Source organism: Bos grunniens, chromosome 17 (assembly GCF_055505025.1).
Source record: "Bos grunniens cultivar Pamir isolate PY7600 chromosome 17, Bosgru_T2T1.0, whole genome shotgun sequence".
In the NCBI taxonomy this organism is placed as follows: domain Eukaryota; kingdom Metazoa; phylum Chordata; class Mammalia; order Artiodactyla; family Bovidae; genus Bos; species Bos grunniens.
This window is the reverse complement of record NC_141181.1, coordinates 51,725,854-51,744,515: the sequence shown is the minus strand read 5'-3', so window position 1 is coordinate 51,744,515 and position 18,662 is coordinate 51,725,854. Positions and strand designations below refer to the sequence as shown.

Below are 18,662 nucleotides of genomic sequence, written 5' to 3'. Positions count from 1 at the left end.
TGGGCGGACAAGTTGAGCGGCCCCTAGTGGCCGTCCTTAGCTATGGCGTGGCCAGAGCCACAGGAAACACACCAGGACCACAGCCTGTCCCAAAGTTCTGAGCTACTGGAGTGGGCCAAGTGTTGGTCAGACACAAGGATGGGACAGCCGAGCTGTCACCTGAGCACCTGCTGTGCCTCTGGCAGACGGTGACTGCTCCCTAGCCCACAGTGAATCACCCTCCAGGCTCATTCCCAGCTGCCACTTCCGGCTGTACAGAGCAGAGGGTCTCTGCCTGCCTTACCACTCCTCACCGCCCCCCTCCATCTGCTCACAGTATTAACCCACGGGGGTCGACCACCACGGGCATCCATCCATCCATCCACACGTAGGCGCCCAAACAGATATACCTGCCCACAATCCATGCCAGGCTGGGGCACCTCCACCCACCTCCTGAGAGATTTATCAGCAGGATCACAGGTTTTATAAAATCATGGAGAGAGAAAGCAGCTCAGATTCACTCCAGTAAGTGCATCTTGAATTAAGAAGAGGGGCTGCGGGGCCTGTGTCTGCCTTTTATTTCGCTGTCACGGGGCCAAGAGATGAGTTATGACCACAAAGTCAACACCTGGGGTGACCCATTTATCCCATATTTATGAACAGGGCTGGCGGATGGTGGTGAGGGCAGTGGATCTGCCTGGCACAGGAGCCCTTCCGGGGTTTGTGTGTAAATCTCTGTCCCCGGCGAGGCCGGGACCACACCACGCCTCCTTGCAGCCCCCACTGATCAGAGGGAGGGGAAAGCCCCAAAGGAGATGGAGGCCTCCTGCCCTGCCTTCTTCTCTCTTTCTGCATCCCTGTTCCACCCTGGGAGCCCCAGCCTGACACATCAGCTTGGGCAGAGGGTAAAACCTCACCAGAGAAGCCCCATGACCCCAGCATCACAGCCACAGCTGACCCAGAACGACTCAGATGAAAAGAGGAAGCAAACATTTCTTCTATAGCCATAAAGCACTCCAGGGCCCCCAGTGCCCTGATCCTGGCCTCTGTCACAAGTCACACATACTCTCTGTACCTCTTCCCTGAGCCTTATCACACTCTAGCCCATAGGTCCTGTGGGCTGAGAACAGATTTCAAGAGCAAAGATGAGCTGTCTGGCCTATACAGCATATTGTTGTCATTGTTTCATACATGACCTAAGAATAAAAATCAGGCAGTTTCACGTAATTCCAGATCTCCAGGTCATCATTATAAAAAAAAAAAAAAAAAAAAATCAGATCTGGACTTCCCTGGTGGTCCAGTGGTTAAGAATCCTCCTGCCAACGCAGGGAATATGGGTATGATTCCTGGCTCTGGAAGATTCCACATGCTAGGGGGCAACAACCGTGTGCTGTGCACCACAAGTACTGGGCCCACACGCTCTACAGCCTGTGCTCTGCGACAAGAGAAGCCACCGCAGTGGTAAGTCCTCGCACTGCAACCAGACAGTAGCCCCCGCTTACTGCAACTAGAGAAGGCCCAAGGGCAGCAATGAAAATCTCATCCCAACCAATAATTAACAAATAAATACCATTTTAAAAAGATAAATTAGATAAAATTTTTAAAAAATCAGATCTGACAATACGGGGCCAAGTAGTCAGCTGGAGCTGATGAGGTACAAGCTAGCTAGTTAACCCCAGGCCTCACCATTCCCTATTGTCTCCCATGGATTCTCCATCTCTTCATTCATTTAAGACCCTGGAAGGTACTCAGACTCCTGCTCCTAAGACTCTCAGGGTGCTGTGCACTCTCTCGTGCCCTGGCGCTCTTGTACCTGCTGTTCCCTCTGGCCAGGTCACCCTCACCTCTATCCTCGTCCTCCAGGGGGGCTGCTCCTCAACCTCATCTTTGGCACCCCTTACTCGATGGAGCCTCAGGCAGACCACTGGCACGCTGACTTGGAACCACCCCTGTACACCTGGTCTAGATGACTGGGCATGGAGCCGCCATTGTCAGCACACAAGCGTCCAGTGGACAGATGAGTCAGCAAGCAAGGCATAATGAAAAGCATGGCAGCCAGGACCAGGGGCGTCAGGCACTGACAGCCCCCCACCCCCCAGGACTCCTCTGGAGATACCCCCTCCCTAAGGTGACGCCAACACACAGTCTTTCTTAGCCTCCCTCCATGCAAATGTGGTTTTTAGCATAAGGTGAGGAGAATGGCCATGTCTCTCTCCATCTGACTCAGAACACTTTCCTCTCCTAAGCACCCAGCCCAGCCATAAGAAAGGGCCTCATGAGCCCATCCACAAGGTCCCTACAAAGGTAGGGGAGCAGGGGTTCTGGTACACAAGAGATGCTCAAAAAATACCTGGCGATGTTTTTAAAATCAATCTAGAGGCCTGATTTTCGCCCTTTGTTTAGCCACAGTCCACGCCATGCCCTACTGCCTTTTATGCCAGCATAGTTAGGCTCTCTGCCTGGCATTTATTTGAGTTCTTGCCTCTCAGTCTAGAAAAGTTCCTAAATGCACTTCAATTTCTAACATGTGGCAGCTAGGTCTTTAGAACTGACTCACTCCAAGCTAGTACACCTCAGTTTTACGCATCTGTAAGATGGGTGAGCAGGCTGGCCAATTGTGGCCGTGCTAAACCTAGAAGAAAACCCTATCCTCAAACCAATCACAGCCACCCTTCAACGACTGGGCCCACAACAACCAATACTCTGTCTCAATCATTTTGGCCTGATGTTCAGGATGCAGTAAGGGGTTGTCTATTGCCCCCTGCCAACAGACTTGCTTCCCTAATTACACATGGCTTAGCCAACAGGGGAATGGACTCACAGTCCTGAAGCACAGTTTCCAGAACGCAAGAAAGGAGACAGGGCATGTGTAAACCAACCCCTCAAAGGCTGTGGCCTTGATCACAGAGTAGCTGCTTCACAGTGGACACTGGAACCCCATGGGAGATGGCTGGACTTGACACCCTCAGGGTCCTGTCCCTGCTGGCCTCGGAAAGGAAAAATGCCAATGTCAGCGAGCACTCACCTACCAGAACCTTTGAGTCTTGCTCTTTCGTCCTGCTAATTCTGACCTTCGTCCCTTTCCCTTGTCCGATCTCCCAGGCCAGAGGCCCCAGAGAAGGATATGCCTCAACTAGTTCCAGTCCAGCATGTAGCAGCAGTGTCCAGCGCCTTCTGCAGGGTCCCGCCTACAACCCCCTGCCTGCAGCAGAAGTCCACCCTACTATCTCCCAGCATTCCCTCCGGCCCTCAACCTCAGTACTCCCAGCATCGGCTCAGGGCTGATTCTCATTAGCCCAAAAGTAAGACTAATCCTTCCCCGTTCCTCTGTCTCCCCGAAGCCAAACACTCATGAGCCCCCTTAAAAATGTGTGCCACTGACCCCCATCATCTTTAACATATTTACTAATTTTTTGTTAAATGAATAGCCTTTTCCTCTAACTCAGTGGTCAGCAGACTTTTTCTACAAAGGACCAGATGGTGAATATGTCAAGCTTTGCAGTTTGTCATGACTATTCAACTCTGCTGTTGTAACAGAAAAGCTGCCATGGTAATTCCTCAACAGGTGTGTGTGGCCCTGTGTCAATAAAACTTTATTCACAAAACAAGTGGCTGGCCTGACTCACCCAAGAGCCTCAGTTTGCCAAGTCCTACTCTAACTTAAATCATCCCTCAGTCATATACAGTGATGTTTGAAATATGGCAATTTCAAGTACTGGCTACTCTTTTCCTTCAAAAATACATTACACCAAAAACTATTAAAAATTTTTAAATGTTAAGTTTGTGAGCCAGTCCAAGTTATCCCGGAAGCCCAGGCCTTGGTCTGGGAATGTGACCCTATTCACCCCAGAGCCTACGGGTCACCAAGTCAACTGTTCTAGAATTTTCCAGGCTAAAGATGGAAATGGCCATTTCTCCCAGCTCTCTTTCCTACTGTTGGGGTACGACAAATACCCCCAGAGAGGGTCTCCCAGCTGCCACTGAGAGGACCCCAAATGAGGGACCCACTGCTAAGAAACATGTGGAAACATCACTGCAAGCGGCAGTCAGGCCTGCCAGCTGCCAAGCATGCTGGGAGTCAGCCGCAGAGCATGCTGGGAACCCATCCAGAAGCCCGCCCTGCCCCCTTCTCACCTGGCTTTTGCCGCGGCGCCGGTAGCTCCGCCTCACCAGGCTCTTATAGTTCTCATTCTTCTTGGTCAGGTAGTAATAGAGGACACACTCAGCCACTGTCTGCAGGACAGAGAGAGAGAAAAGACTTCTGAGGAGTGTGCAGTGTGTACAGTTGGAGCAGGAAGCCTGGGTTCAAATCCCACTTCCTCCACACACTGGCTGGGTGACCCTGGCTAGTTTACTGAACCTCTCTGGGCTTTGGTTTTCTCACCTGTGTCATGGGAGTACTATCGCATACACTTCATAAGTTTGTCATGAAGACCAAGTAAGTTAATATACTTACGTGTCAAGGACTTAGGACCACAGAGCACGCACTGCAAATGTGTGACCTCTCCGTATGGTGGGTGCTGCTACTGTTAGCAGCAGTGACGATAAAGCCGTCACAGGCCATCCACTCGGGAACAAGGCCTCCAGCTCCCCTGCAGTCTCCTTCCTCTCACGCCAGTTTCCTTCTCCCTAATACTTGGGGCCCTGAGTAACCTCTTCCAAGCTTCGTGCATCCAGCCTGACTAATGTCCCCATGCGGCTCTTCATCTCTTGGGACGTTTCCTTTCTCTGTTGTGGTCTTTTCCATGTGGACCTGACACCTCCGCGTGCTGAGTAAGTGGCTGGTTCTCTCTGAACCCCACCACCTCCTCCTTGTCCAAATGAGACCAGTAAGAGGGTGTCACCCACAGAGAGCAACTGGAGGACAGAACGCGATGATGCCACGGCCTGGGCCCACTCCAGGTGACAGCTCGCTTTTGCCGGCAGTCATTACTGACATGATGTAAACTGTTTCTGTGATGCCCGGAGCTGATGCCAAGCCAGGAACTGGCCTCTGAGGGGCAATCCATGAGGGCTGCTGGGTGCAGAGGTGGGCTGGGCCTCAAACCCCTGCGTCCTCATCCACTCCCTGGAACGGACTGTGAACAGAGGTGGCTCCCAGGCTAAACCTGACCACACGCACAACCCGCAAAGTAGTTCGGAATAACATTTTATAATCAGATGCCAATATCTGCACACTGGGGGATGTGGGTGTCTGACTTCCCCTTGAACAATTCACGAGAGTGCCTGCCTGCGTCGGACAACCAATGGGCTGGCCCTAAGCCTTAGTTGCCCCTGTGGGTGGGCACAAGCTGGCCAATCCACTGGGCTCCCACCCTGCTATTGGCCTCACTCACCGTCAGGGCACACCAGTCCCCAGAGGCACAGCAGGCGGCTCCAGCTTAGACCCTTCTGGAAGCTCTATTTGAGTCTCAGCTTGGGCTGCCTCTTAGTCAAAGAACACCATAAAGTTTATTCTCCAGCATAGAGACCTCTGATTTCCTCATTCAAACAGTGCTGCTCAATTACCAATGTCTGAAATCCCTGCTTGAATCTCCGGGGAGCCCCAACCTAGAGTCTCCTGCATTGTCCACACCCCTAGTAAGAAGCTGTCACTAACTCAGGGGAGAGGCTATTTATGGGCTTGCTTCTCTACACTGGTTTTTCAGGCCAGGAGAGATTTCGCTTCCCCACGCTGCTCCATCTCCCTCCTTCTATGGGTATCAGTTCATTAAGGGCAGATGCTGGGAACAACTGTTACCCTTTAAAACACCCGCCTGGATCCTGCTCCAACTGCCCTCCCAAAATTAGAAAGCGTGAGGCCTCCACTAGCAGGGTATTTGCAAAGCTAGGGGTGGGCAGACACCCCCACACTGAGAAACAAGATTCGGGGAAATGCTGCTTTAAACACCCAGACAAGCAGCTCCAGAAAGTAAACCTTTTCAGGAAGCTTGTCTGGCTCCACCCCGATGATGCTGGGGTCCAATGGCAGACTCTGACCTAGGGCCATATCCAGCCCAGCCTCGTGGGTGCACAAAAGGGGGCGTTACCATTCCCTAGGACGTTCTGTGTCCACCTGCCAATAGGGAGCTGGAGCAGAGAAGGGCACCGCCCCTGTGGAGCTCCAGTGTCAGTTCTCCATCAAGTTTTATCCAAAGGGAATGAGGACTTTGCCAGCCACACGCGTCGCTTGGCATAAGGTGTGTCAGCATAGAGTGACCATCAGAGGGACCTAGAAAGGTCATTCCATCCAGCGCCCTGGAAGACCAGCACTCTTGCCCATAAAGCCTTAATTAGGACGCCAGGCACAGCACAGCTTCTAGAACCCAGGCCCAATCTGCCAGGATGCTCGCTGCCACGTCGGAGGAGGAGCTGGTGCACACAGCTCTCCTGGGGTTTTCCAGCCTGGAGCTCCGCCCCCGAGGGCCCGGGAGGCTGGGGCGGGGCCTGTGGCTGCTCCCAGGAGGGAGGCAGGAGGGAAGCGCTGTCAGACACAGCAAGGAGAGCAAGGGGCCGGCAGGCAGAGGCCTCGTGGGTGGGGAGGGAGGGTCCTTCACCAGCAGCCCAAGCGGCTACCCGCAGGAGTGGACGCCAGAGGGGAACGGGGAGGGGCGGGCGGCGCTGCACTCCTGGGCAGACTCACCTTCCTCTCCAGGAATGATGCGATCAGACCGAAGTTCTTGGGGTGCTGCATGAATCTGCGGGGAGAGAAGGGCGGGCCTGAGACCAGGCCGAGGGGGGCTGCCCGGCTGGGCGGCCGCCGAGCTCCCGGGCGCCTGCCATCTCCGCGGGCCCGGCTGGACGGGCGCCGCCCCACTCGGAGCAATTAAGCCCAGGGGGGTGTGGGAAGGGCCGCGGCGGGCGGGACCGAGGGGTAAGAGAGGGCGTTCCTTGGAGTGAGTCACTGGTTTTAGCGCCTTTGAAAATACATTTGTTTGTCCTGCTAGAGGCGGGTTCCAGGAAAAATGAGGACATTACATGCAGCCCTGTGGTGGGGTTCCCCCCCTTTTAAAAATCTGCTTTTGTTTCTATCTCCGGCTGGGCCTGGGAAGCTGGGCCTCGCCTGGCCCACACGGGGCCCCCACGGGCGAGGTCACGGCGCAGAATCTCGAGGCTGCCGGGCCTCCCCGGGAGAGATGGGAGCAGAGGCTCCGAGTGCCCGCAGGGAGGCGGGCAGGAGGCAAGCAAGCCCAGGAGGCGGCAAGAAGGGACCGAAGTTGGAGGGGTGGCGGGAACTGGCGCCCCACCAACTGGCTTCCTGCGAAGCCGAGAGAATTACTGGGAAAGAGCTGGGCCAGGCTGAAATGTCAGGGCCACAGGAGCAGGCGGACGGCGGGGGTGGAGATGTGGGTCACGGCTGCTGGGGCCCGGGGGATGCTGGGCGGGGCCTTGGCTGCGCCCCCCCCCCCCACAACACACCACCACCCCGCGGCCTCCCTGGGGAGGGAAGAGGCTGCTGGGGAGGCAGGGGCCCCGGGTCCCCCACCCCCACCCCCAGGGAGTCCGGGCCAGGGCTGGCGATCATCCTGCCCAGCCCTCCAGATGGTTGGGCTGGAGGCCAGCCGGCCCCTCCCTGGCTCCCCAACCAGACACTGGAGAATCCGGAACAGCCTCTTCTGTCTTCCCAGAGGAAGCCGCGAGTCAGGCAGGCTTCCCGGCCTGCAAGTCCGCCTCAGGCAGCTTGCAAAGCTGGAGGCGGCCTAACGCCCTGATTTTCCAGACAGACAGAATCTTCCCTTTCTCTCCCCGCCCCTGCGACACTTCCTTCCCCCACCCCCCAAAAAATATCCTTTCCTCGGGGTTTCCCCAAGCCGAGATGAGGCCCCCAGGAGACCAAGAAGCAAACTCAGAGGATTCCCTTAGGTCAACTGTTCCACCTCCCTCCAACCTACTACACCTGTATCCTCTGAGAATGTTTCCTGAGAATTTACTCTGACACGAGGCACCTCAACAGCCAGACAAGGAGGCACTGAGGCTACACCCATTTTACAGATGTGGAAACTGAGGCTCAGGGAGGAGAAGTGGCTGTTCGAAATCACAAGGCCACTAAGTGAGCTCTACGCCACTGACACACGATTTTCAAAGCTCCTGAGTGCTATAACTTCCCCTGAAAAGGAGCGATCACCCAGGACCCTGAAAGACACAAGCTGCCAAATTGGGTCTCAGCACACATCAGCCCAGCCTGGGTCCCCCATTCTTCAGTTACTGTACTAACAGTATGCAATCATTGGGTCAGAACAAAGCACCCCCAGAAACCTCTTAAAAAAATAAAATAAAAATAGGAAACACGTTAGGGGGATTTAAATACCTAATGCAATAGTCATTCTTGGAATCCATGACCATCCCATAGTTGGTTCTTAAAGTGTAAAACACCTAATACAGAGGACTGATTCAACGGCAGGGCAAGCACGTCTGTGAGCATGAGACCTAGAAAGGAGCCACAAAGTACCTGGGTTTCCTGTCTCTGAGCAGTAGTCCCCGAACACACGTGGAAATTGCTCCCAAAGCCCTCTTTCCTGTGGAAGACTGCTGAATCTGTGTTAGGTGCTCAAGGGGGCATTATACCATCCCTCTATTTTTATGTATGTTTTAGAATTTCTATAATCAAAAGCCATTAAAAAAAAACAAAAAACAAAAAACCACAATACTTTCCATACCAAGAGCCTCTTCAGTTGCTTCTCCTGCATTTCCAAGTCCTGGTGACTGCACTGGCTGATGCACCCCAGCCTTGCCCGTGACCCAGAAGCATCCCCATCTCGGGAGCCCAGTTTGGCATTTTGGGGTCACTTGACCCTGCAAAGGGCAGAGACAGCCCCCGTCCCTATGGCCTGGAACCACAGTGGGTGGCTGGAGAAGTTAAGTTAATGACCCACGCAGGTCATCTCTTTTGAGGAAACTCTCTTGGCGATGAAAGAGGTGGTGGGCGTGAACATCCAGCAGCTAAGCCCCCAACGCCCTCCTCGTAGAGTGCTCAGGTCTCCACCTGTCCCTCAGTTTCCCACCTTGCTTCACAGGGGTCCTCAGTCCTGTGAAGGTGCAGTGTGCTCAGGATGGGCTTCCCTGGGACACACCTTTTGAATCTAGTGGGGGAAAGGAGGGCTTCCTCCATCTGGCCCGTCACTCATCTCCCCAAAACCGTCATTCTGCTCTTCCATTTTAGAAGCCCCAGCTTCACCTCTGAGCATCCACATCCTGCCTCTGCTTCCCCAAGCGCTCCCTACTCCCTGGTTCCGTCTTCCCTCTCCCCCGACAAGCCTCTCAGTTGCAGCTGAGCCCCGGACCTGAAGCTGGGGGAGTCTGAATCCTGCCTCCACCCTTTGCAAGCTGTGTGACCTTTGTTAAGTGTCTTAACTTCTCTGAGCCTCTGTTTCCTCCTCTGTGTAATGCAGATGGGTAACGCTGTTATGGGGGATAAGCGGGACAAATGCACAAACCCCAGAAGACATCTGTTTAGTGTCTGTGATGAAGGAGGTGCTCAACCAATAGTCACTTTCCAGATAAAATGAAAACCAGTTACCGGCCAGCCACATGCCCTTGCCCACGCCTTCAGACCAGCCTCGAAGGCCCTCCTGCCTTGTTCTTCTAATACACACTGACTCATTTCACATAAAGCTTCCCTGACACTCTGTACTGGTCCGAATAGTGTCCCCCCAAAAATCTTGTCCTCCTAGAACCTCAGAATGTAGCCTTATTTGGCAATGAGATCTTTGTGGATATAATTAGTTAAGATGAGGTCATACTAGAGTAGGGTGGGCCCTGAATCCAATGTGACTGGTGAATTTATAGGAAAAGCAGAAGACACAGAGAGACACATGGGAAACAAGACCATGCGAAGACAGTTGAGATGGAGGGAGCCATCTGCAAGCAGAGGGGTGACAGAGATCTCTAGCCACCACTGGGAACCAGGCTGGAAGGGACCCTCCCTCGGAGCCTCTAGAAGGAGCCACCCTGCCCACACCTTGATCTTAGACTGCTGGCCTCCAGAACTGTGGGAGAATACATTCCAGCTGTTGTGAGCCACACAGTTGGTGGTCACTTGTCGTCACAGCCCTGGGAAGCCAGGGCAAACCTCAAGAAGACAGGCTTCCCAGGATAGGGGAGGGTGGCCTTGGCCAGGCCCCCTCCACCCCACCAACAGGGGACTCACTTCTCCCGGAAGGTCTCCTTCTCCTGCTCACTCCACATGTTCATGACCTGGCGGTCTTTGTACACCTTCATGGGATCATCCATGAGCCCATTCATGTTGATGAACTTGATCCGCTGCTGGTCGGCATCATACAGCATGGGTGGGATTACAGCCAGCTGACGCATCTGCTTCTCCAGATTCTGGAAGGAAAATGGAGATAATGGAGGGCACCACCCTGGTCGGAAAATGCAAGAGGACAAGGAGCTGGGGACCGGGCCGGGGAGGGGACAGGCTGCTCCTGCCAGCACAGGGGAACCCAAGTGAATGAGCAGAGGGTAGGGATGCTCCAAGTCAGAATGGGAAAACACAAAACCAGAGAGAAAGCGCATGATGGGTTAAAAAATAAGAACAGGCCTGTGCAGGGGGAAGGGAGAATTTAAAGGCAGCCCCAGACAGGTTTATGGTGGGCAGGGCTGTAAATTCAACACAGAGAGCAGCAGTCACCTTATCTGCAGTAAGAGGGGAGTGATGAATCTTCCCTTTAGAAATGCAAGTGCCATAAAACACTGCAGGGAAGATGTGCAACCTGGCTGGCTCAGGGTCGGGGCTGCCCACCCCCACCTCGGGTTCAGAGGGCATGCGGTGGGGGGCGAGGGGCTGCCTTGCTCTGGCAGGGCCCAGTGAGGCTGAAGAACCATTTCCTCACCAGCCGTCCACCTCCAGCCCCGGATTCCGCTCCTTCAAGCATGCCCACTGGGGACCAAGCCTGCCCAGCCCTGTGCACCGCAGGAGTCGGGCGGCCTCACTCCTAATGCATCGGGGCAGCTATTAAGAGGCTCAGAGCCGCCACTCAGCTGGACTCATTTCCCCAAATCTCTGCAGCCAGCCCATTACTGGCGATTAATTACCAATCTCCGGAGGCAGGCGAGGGCCCCGGCCCAGCCAAGGTCAGCCGGTTCAAAGGATCTGCTGCCTAGCCTCCCACATCTAAGCGCTCCATTCAGTGCTGGGGATTCCCAACAGAAGCAGGGGAGCGCAGTGGGGGCACAGCCCTGACCTTGGCTGAGAGGAGGACTCCCAGGGAGGCCTGAGCCTCCCCGGCACTTGAGTAGCCCTCCAATACCATCACCTCCCTGTGTCCCTCGCCTGCATGAGACACACAGTCCTGGCAGATCCAAGCTGGGTTCCTCTTCGCGGGAATCCCCACCCTATTCCATGGTTCCACCCACAGTGGGCTCGCACCCTGACTACTGCAAGCTCCCCCGAAATCGTGAGCATCTCTTTTCCTGCCCAGCTCCCTCCTCACCACCCTCCCAGGGAACCTCAGGTCAGCCTGGACTGGGTGAACAGTTGCTGCCCTGAATTCCCTTTCTGACCATCACCCTTAAACACTGTCCCCTCAACCTCCCCAGGGACCCTGGTGGCTGCATTCTCGTGTGGCCAGGAGCTGGGGAAGTGGTCTTCTGGGATGGGGGTGGTGCTGGAACACTGAATCAGCTGAGATGCCATGCACCCTGCATCAAGCAGGGAGCCTGCAGGAAAGGGTCACCCTCTTCCTGCTTCCATATGCCAGTGTGGGTTGTGTACTTGGCCACCACTGGCGGGACAGGAGCCGGAGCAAACCCACAGGTGTGGACAAAGGCATTCCGAGTTCTGCTTTCTGCAGACTAGAGAGTGTTCAAAACAGGGCCACACCATGTGAGGTTTTAAGACAAAGGTTTGGACTTCGGCTTCCCTAGTAGCTCAGATGGTAAAGAATCTGCCTGCAATGCAGGAGACCCACGTTCAACCTCTGGGTCGGGAAGATCCCCTGGAGGAGGGCATGGCAACCCACTCCAGTATTCTTGCCTGAAGAATCCCATGGACAGAGGAGCCTGGCAGGCTATAGTCCATGGGGTCACAAAGACTTGGACACGACTGGGCAACCGACAGTTTGGCTTTCACACTTTTCCCTGGCAGTCCAGTGGTTAAGACTCCTCCTTCCAGGCAGAGGTTCGATCCCTGGTTGGGGATTTAAGATCTCTCATGTCGCCAGGCGAGGACAAGAAAAAAAAATTTTTTTTTAATTAAAATTTATAAAAATAAAATGAAAGCTCTTTTTTAAATAGCCAGATAGTCTGAACTACCTATGTCAAACTTGCATGAACAGCCTGGTGAAAATGCAGATTTCTGAGTTCTGCCACCCCAGACTGGCTAAATCAGAACTGCTGGGGGTGTGGGCCTGGGAAATCACAATTCAAGCTGGATGTCCCCTCCCCAGGACTCCTCAGTCTGTCCCATATGAGACTCAGTGACCTAGGGCAGCACCACCCAATAGAATGTTCTGCAGCGATGCAGGCGTTTATGGCCTGCTCTGTGCAGCACAGGGCCACCAACCACACGCAGCTTCTGAGCACTTGCAATGCGACTGGTGACGCTGGAGGAACTGAGTTTTTAATTTTATTTCGTTTCTGGTCATTTCCATTTAAACAGCCACATGCAGCTCATGAGCAGTGACTGCACTGATCTGGAGTTGTTAATACCTCCCAGCTGGACAAAAGCTCTCCCTGGACACAAGGCCCGGGGGAGGAAGAATGTGTTCCCCTCCTTTTGCGAGGCCCCCTCCTTTCCACTGTGATGTTGGGAACATGGAGGGGGGGATGGGGAACTGACACATGAGATGCTTGTAAGACCTGGGAGGGGGCAGGGCTGGTACAGGAGCAAATGCCTCCTCTCTCTGCTCCCTGGCCACCTCTGGGCTCCAGTGACCAGAGCCAGGGTCACCTGGCTGACAGAAGGTCATCTGGGAACTCTAGATAGAAGGTCCCCAGCTTGGTGAACAGCTGGTGAGCTGGGAAACCCCCCTCAGACCCTGGTTCTGGACAACTGGGAGGCTGACCTACAAACCACCACCCTCAGGCTCCTGTGCCCTCTGGCTTCTGGTCGGGTTCAGCCAATGGGAAGCACTGAAAGTAGACAGGGAGTGGGGGAGGGGTGAGAGGCCAGGATACTTACTCGGCCGTGGCATCATGACGGGGTCCCTGGCTGTGACCCTTCCTGGCTACGTCCTGCCAGGTGGCCCCTCCTGCATGGCCCCGGGAAGGCCTTTCTGCCCGCTCGGCCTGCAGGCCCGGGGACACCGAATGGCTACACCCCTGGGGCCTCCAGATCCCTCCTTGGTTCCGCCCCACATTCAGTACCAAGCCCCTTGATCTCAACCACCCAGGTGAATTCTGTTTCCTGCCAGACCCTCTCCCTGGACAGGGCACACAGCGGGTGGAGCTGAGGTCGGGGTCAAGGACTTACCTCCTGCTCCGAGAGGCCATCGATGATCTCGGACACCTCGTGCTCGCTGCGGGCGGCCGACATGGAGAGCCCGCTGCCCCGCTGACCCACCCTACTGGAGATCGAAGGCACACACTCAGGACCAGCCCCTCGCAGCCGGCACAGCGGCACAGCCCCAAGCCCACAACTTCCCCAGAGGCGGCGTGTGGGCAGTGGGGAGGAGCCAGGCCTCCCACACCCACACGGATGGCCCCAAGCCAAGGGGGTCTGGGGGAGGGATGGAGCACCCCCACTCTCACCCAGAAAATGCCAGAACCCTTTTTCTCTCCTAAGATGCCCCCCACAAAAGACCAGCTGCACAGATCCACATACAAAGTCCAGGCCTGCCTCTTCGCAGCCTCTGGCTCCATGTCCTCCCCTGTAACCTGGGGATAAGGTGGTACCTGGCTCCCAGGACTGGGAGCAGGCATTCAGTGAGATATGGGATGTGAGCATCCAGTAAAGAGTGAGAGCCAGAGACTTCCCTGGGTGTCCAGTGGTTAAGACTCTGAGCTTCCACTGTGGGGACATGGGTTCAATCCCTGGTCAGGGAACTAAGATCCTACATGACATGTGGTGTGGCCAAAAAAAAAAAAAAAAGACCCATGGCAAATAATCAAGGGTTCTAACAGAAAGAGGAGACAACATGCAGGGATAACTTAAAACTAAGAATCATACAATAATAAATTTTCATATATTTATTAAAAAAAAAAAGAGTGAAGCCCATCATCCCTGCTCACAGCCCATTGCCTTATCTGTGTGACAACAGAAACCGCACTCACACGCCACCAAGCACCTACTGTGTGCTGGGCACTCCAACAGAGGATTGCACCCAGTCCTTATGCCCGCCACGTGTGACCAGCATCCTTTCCCTTTGACTTACACCAGGGATCTCACACTCGGGGGCCACATAAATGAACAAAGCTGGGGTGGGTACCAGCCCATGGCACACCAGAAGGAGAGCTCACTCCATCAAAATGGATTTAAGTTTCTTTCCAAGAAGTGTTAAGGCCAGGCAGGTGCTGAGTGACACACCCAAGGACCTAACTCGGCCCTTGGCGTGCAATTCGAGACCCTGCTGTGCTTTTCTTTTTCATGCCAGCCAGGGGTCCTCTGTGGACAGTGCCGCAAGCGGACCCAGGTCCTGGGAGGCAGGGAAGGAGGTGGTGGCAGGCGGGGGCGATGTGGAGAGAAGGAGGGTGAGGGGCGCGAGTGGGCCCGGTCCTCAGCTCACCTCTGCATGCGCTCCTGCAGCTCCCGCTGCTTGCGGATCTCGGGGAATTGCTTCTCGTAGTACTCGCGCACCTTGCTCTCCTTGGCCCGCCGCCGGGGATTGTTCTCGATGCGCTCCACCTTCTTCTCCCAGGCCTCCATGAGCTGGTCATAGCGCTGGCAGAACTTCTGTTCCTGGGGACACGCGGGGGAGCCCTGTGGCAGCTGCTCCTCCTACATCCGACATTCAGCACCCCAGGGCTCCCTGCTCTGCCGTGCGCACGGGCAGGTATGCGATCACACACGGGTGCACGGGCAGACACACGACCACGCGGAGACCGGGGCAGACCCCGGCCACAGCCTGCCCTAAGGATCAGGCTGCCTTGCTCCTTGGGGCGTGGGCCACCCCCACCCCCAGCCTTCCTCTAGAAAGGCCTTATACTATACAGACGCTTCCAGTCACATGTGGCCGTTAAAGCTGAATCATGTAAAACTAAGTCGCATTTAAATGCAGGTCCCTGGTCCCCCTGCCACTGGGGCCAGAGCTACTGTCTGCAGTGGGCGGTGCACGCAGACCATTTCCATCATGTGTCAGATGGTGCAGCTCTGGGGTGCCCGTCAGACCTGGGGCGGCCCCGTGGAACGCATTCTCTTTCTGAATAGTTCCTCATGCCGCAGCCTCAGGCCCAGCCGTGCTCCCCAGATCCAAGGACTGGGTGTAAAGACTCAAGCTGCTGTCTGTTCACGACAAGGAAGTCCCTCTCTGAGTCTAACCACAGTGCTTCCTGCTCTATGCATGTCCTTCCTTAGAGAAAAGACCCCTGCTCAGCCCAGAATGTAAGCTGCCTGGCTTCCGAGTCTCCAAGGTGACCCAGACCTCGAGCAGGCATGGAGCGTCCGGCTGCTCTTGAGACCCAATCTCCCCATCTCTAACAGCTGCCGTGGACAGATGGCACGGTCTGGGAGTCTCGCTTGAATGCCTTCTCAACACTTCAGCATAATCAGAAAGCCCGTCTCTGGTCTTCGTGCCCAGACACCCCATCCCATCCTGAATTTCAGCTTCTGACCAAGGCAGTCTGTGACCTTGGTCCTCAACAAACCCAGCAACGTTGACAGTCCCCAGGGGGCTGTCAGGCCATCTATGAGGAGGAGCAGAACTTGACCCCCAGCTACCAGGGGCACCACACAAACCGGGCTGCCCCAAGAACCCTTGGGAGTTCAAGTTCTAGCAGCACGCAATGGCCACACATGTTCGTGGCAACATGCTGCAGACAGCACTCCTGGGGTGGGAACCGACATGAAGGATACTCAGCCCATCGTCAGAGCAGGGGACCCTCCCCACCCTCTCAGTGTGAGTGTGTGATCCGAATCCTCCCCCGGCCAGCAGGGCCATCCAGGTGCAAATCCTGGCAGGGTCATTGCTGCCGCAGAAGGGGCAGTGGCCACAGCCACAGGCTGCCCTGCGGTGCTCAGGAGGCCTTGGTCTGATGGGCGAGAGCAGGAGAATGTCAGATGGGCTAAAGGTGAGAACGTGCTCACTCAAAAACCAGCAGAGAGAAAAAACGCAGTTACCAGTGAAGACGAGCAAGAAACCCGCGGGGCCACCAACCAGCTGCCCAGCGGAGGGGCGGCTGGCAAGATGACCCAGCCCTGCCTGGGGCCCTTGTAGAGCAAAAGGGACAGAACAGCCACGAGGGGTCATCCAGTCACACTGCCCAGCCCCAATCACCACACACAAAGACGCGAGCAGCTCCTGAGGACTGTTCAACATGAGGAAGTTCCCCTTCATATCTGACCACACTGCCACCTGCTGTCACCTGTGTGCTGGGCGCGCTCTCTGTCCACTGAGGGCTGAGGGCCCTGGGCACCGCAGGGCAGCCCGTGGCAGTGGCCGCAGCCCCACCTGGGGCAGCAATGACCCTGCCAGGAGTTTCCACCTGGGTGGCCCTGCTGGCCGGGGGAGGATACGGATCACACACGCACTTGCACACACACACACATGCTCACACATACATACACTCACACTGAAGCACATACATCCCCACACATCCCCGCACATACACACACACACACACTCACACACACACCCTAATACACACACACGGACAAATACATAACGCATATTCTCACTCACAATACAAACCACACTCACTCACTCATAATCTCACACACCCACGTTCTCAAGCACACATGTACTCACACACTGTCTCACACTCACATTTCAGAGGCTGGAGCACCGCTAAGTGAGCCTGCAGGCGACAGGGGCAAGAATCTGCACAGGAAAAGGAGGATGGCCGCTGTGACCGCAGTTTGTCACCCTCAGCGAGAATTCTTTGTTCCAGCACCGTCACCATCATCATCTTTGCCATCACTATCATCTCCATCATAAACAGCAACATCGGCTTCACCATCACCATTGCCACTGACACTGGCCTAAGGACCACTGCGCCATGTGCCAGGCACAGAGCCGAGTCCTTCCCGTGACCGACTTTCCCAAACCCCCAAAAGCGGTGACCGGCATCCCCCCTCTGTACAGGTGGGAGCTCAGAGCTTGGGCGCCATCAGGCCTGGATCGCACAGTCCAGACGGGAGGTCAGGATCCTGACGGTTGTTCTGATAAAGTCCAGCGTGTCTACTTCCCCTTTCGCTGCTCTTTGGGCAGTCTCACCCAAGTGCCACTGCCAAATCCAAGGTCATAAAGATTCACCACCAGGGCTTTTCTTAATTGCATGGCTTTAGAGGTTTTTGGTTTTTTTTTTTTAAGATTTCTGGCTGCATTGGGTCTTCGTTGCTGCATGCGGGCTTTCTCGAGTTGCAACAAGCAGGGGCTGCTCTCTACTTGCAGTGCACAGGCTTCTCACTGCAGAGACTTCCTTTGTTGCAGAGCATGGGTTCCAGGAGCAGGGGCTTCAGGAGCAGTGGCACAGGGGCTTAGCTGCTCCAAGGCATGTGGGATCTTCCTGGACCAGGGACTGAACCCGTGTCCCATGCAACGGCAGGTGCATTCTTAACCACTGGACCACCAGGGGAGCCCTGGCTTTTGCTCTTGCATTTAGGTCTCTAGCTCATTTCAAGTGCGTGTGTGTGTTAACTGTGTGAGGCGGAGCCCAACTCCATTCCGCGTGTGTGACCATCCTGCTGCTCCAGCACTGTTTGTTGAAGAGACAATCCTAACTCTCCGAATGGACTTGGCCTCCTGTCAAAAACCCACCAGCCACGGATGCGAGGGCTTGATTCCAGACTCTCCATTCTGTTCCGCTGTCCTCCGTGTCTGTCCTTAGGCTGGAATCACACTGTGCTGATTACTGCAGTTCTGCGGGGTTTTTTACATTTACTTTTTAATTTTGGCTGTGCTAGGTCTTCGTTGCTACCTGTGGCCTTCCTCCAGCTGTGGCGAGCAGTGACTTCTCTTGTTGTGGAGCAGGGGCTCTGGATGCCCAGGATCAATAGTTGTGGCTCGAGGGCTCTAAAGCGTGGGCTCAGGAGCTGCGGCGCACGGGCTTAGCTGCCCCACGGCATGTGGGATCTTCCCGGACCAGGAATCGAACCTACGTCCCCTGTGTTGGAAGGTGAATTCTTAACCACTGGACTGCCAGGGGAGTCCCGCAATGTGTTTTAAAATGAGGAAATGAGTCTTCCAACTTGGTGGGTTTTTTTCAAGACTGTTTTGGCTATTTGGGGTCCCTCTGAATTTGAGGGTCGGCTTGCGGCTGACAGTTCCGAGCAACCACGGTGGTCCAGGCACGGCCCCAAGCATGCCGCTTGCAGCCTCTCGCTCAGTAGCCTGATGAGGTGGGTGTTCCTACAGTCCCCACTGAATGAAACAGGAAACTGAGGCCCGGAGTTCAATGATTTGCCCTGGGCCACCCAGCAGAGCCAGAATTTGAACCCTTCCTGCCCTGCCAGGTGTGGCAGGATGCAACTCTATAATTAGGGAGGAAATAAGAGATGGGGTGCCTAGGAGAACCCCCTAAACTGAGGAAGACAGTCTCAAACCAACAGAGAACACGGAGGGAGGTGCCAGGGAGCTGACTGGAGCCGGCTGGCCAGGGAAGCTGATTTG

General features: G+C 55.2%; 1 protein-coding gene across 22 annotated transcripts in view; it reads right to left on the bottom strand.

Moving 5' to 3' along the window:
- Positions 1-18,662, bottom strand: part of NCOR2 (nuclear receptor corepressor 2) — a 236,352-nt gene that overhangs the window by 87,130 nt on the left and 130,560 nt on the right. For all 22 annotated transcript variants that reach the window (XM_086347286.1, XM_086347298.1, XM_086347301.1 and 19 more), the window contains exons 10-14: positions 14,622-14,794; positions 13,370-13,463; positions 10,106-10,284; positions 6,602-6,656; positions 4,114-4,212 (exon numbers count right to left, since the gene is read on the bottom strand). In XM_086347286.1, coding sequence (XP_086203412.1) covers positions 4,114-4,212; positions 6,602-6,656; positions 10,106-10,284; positions 13,370-13,463; positions 14,622-14,794 — 600 coding nt within the window. The remainder of the gene's footprint in view (positions 1-4,113; positions 4,213-6,601; positions 6,657-10,105; positions 10,285-13,369; positions 13,464-14,621; positions 14,795-18,662) is intronic.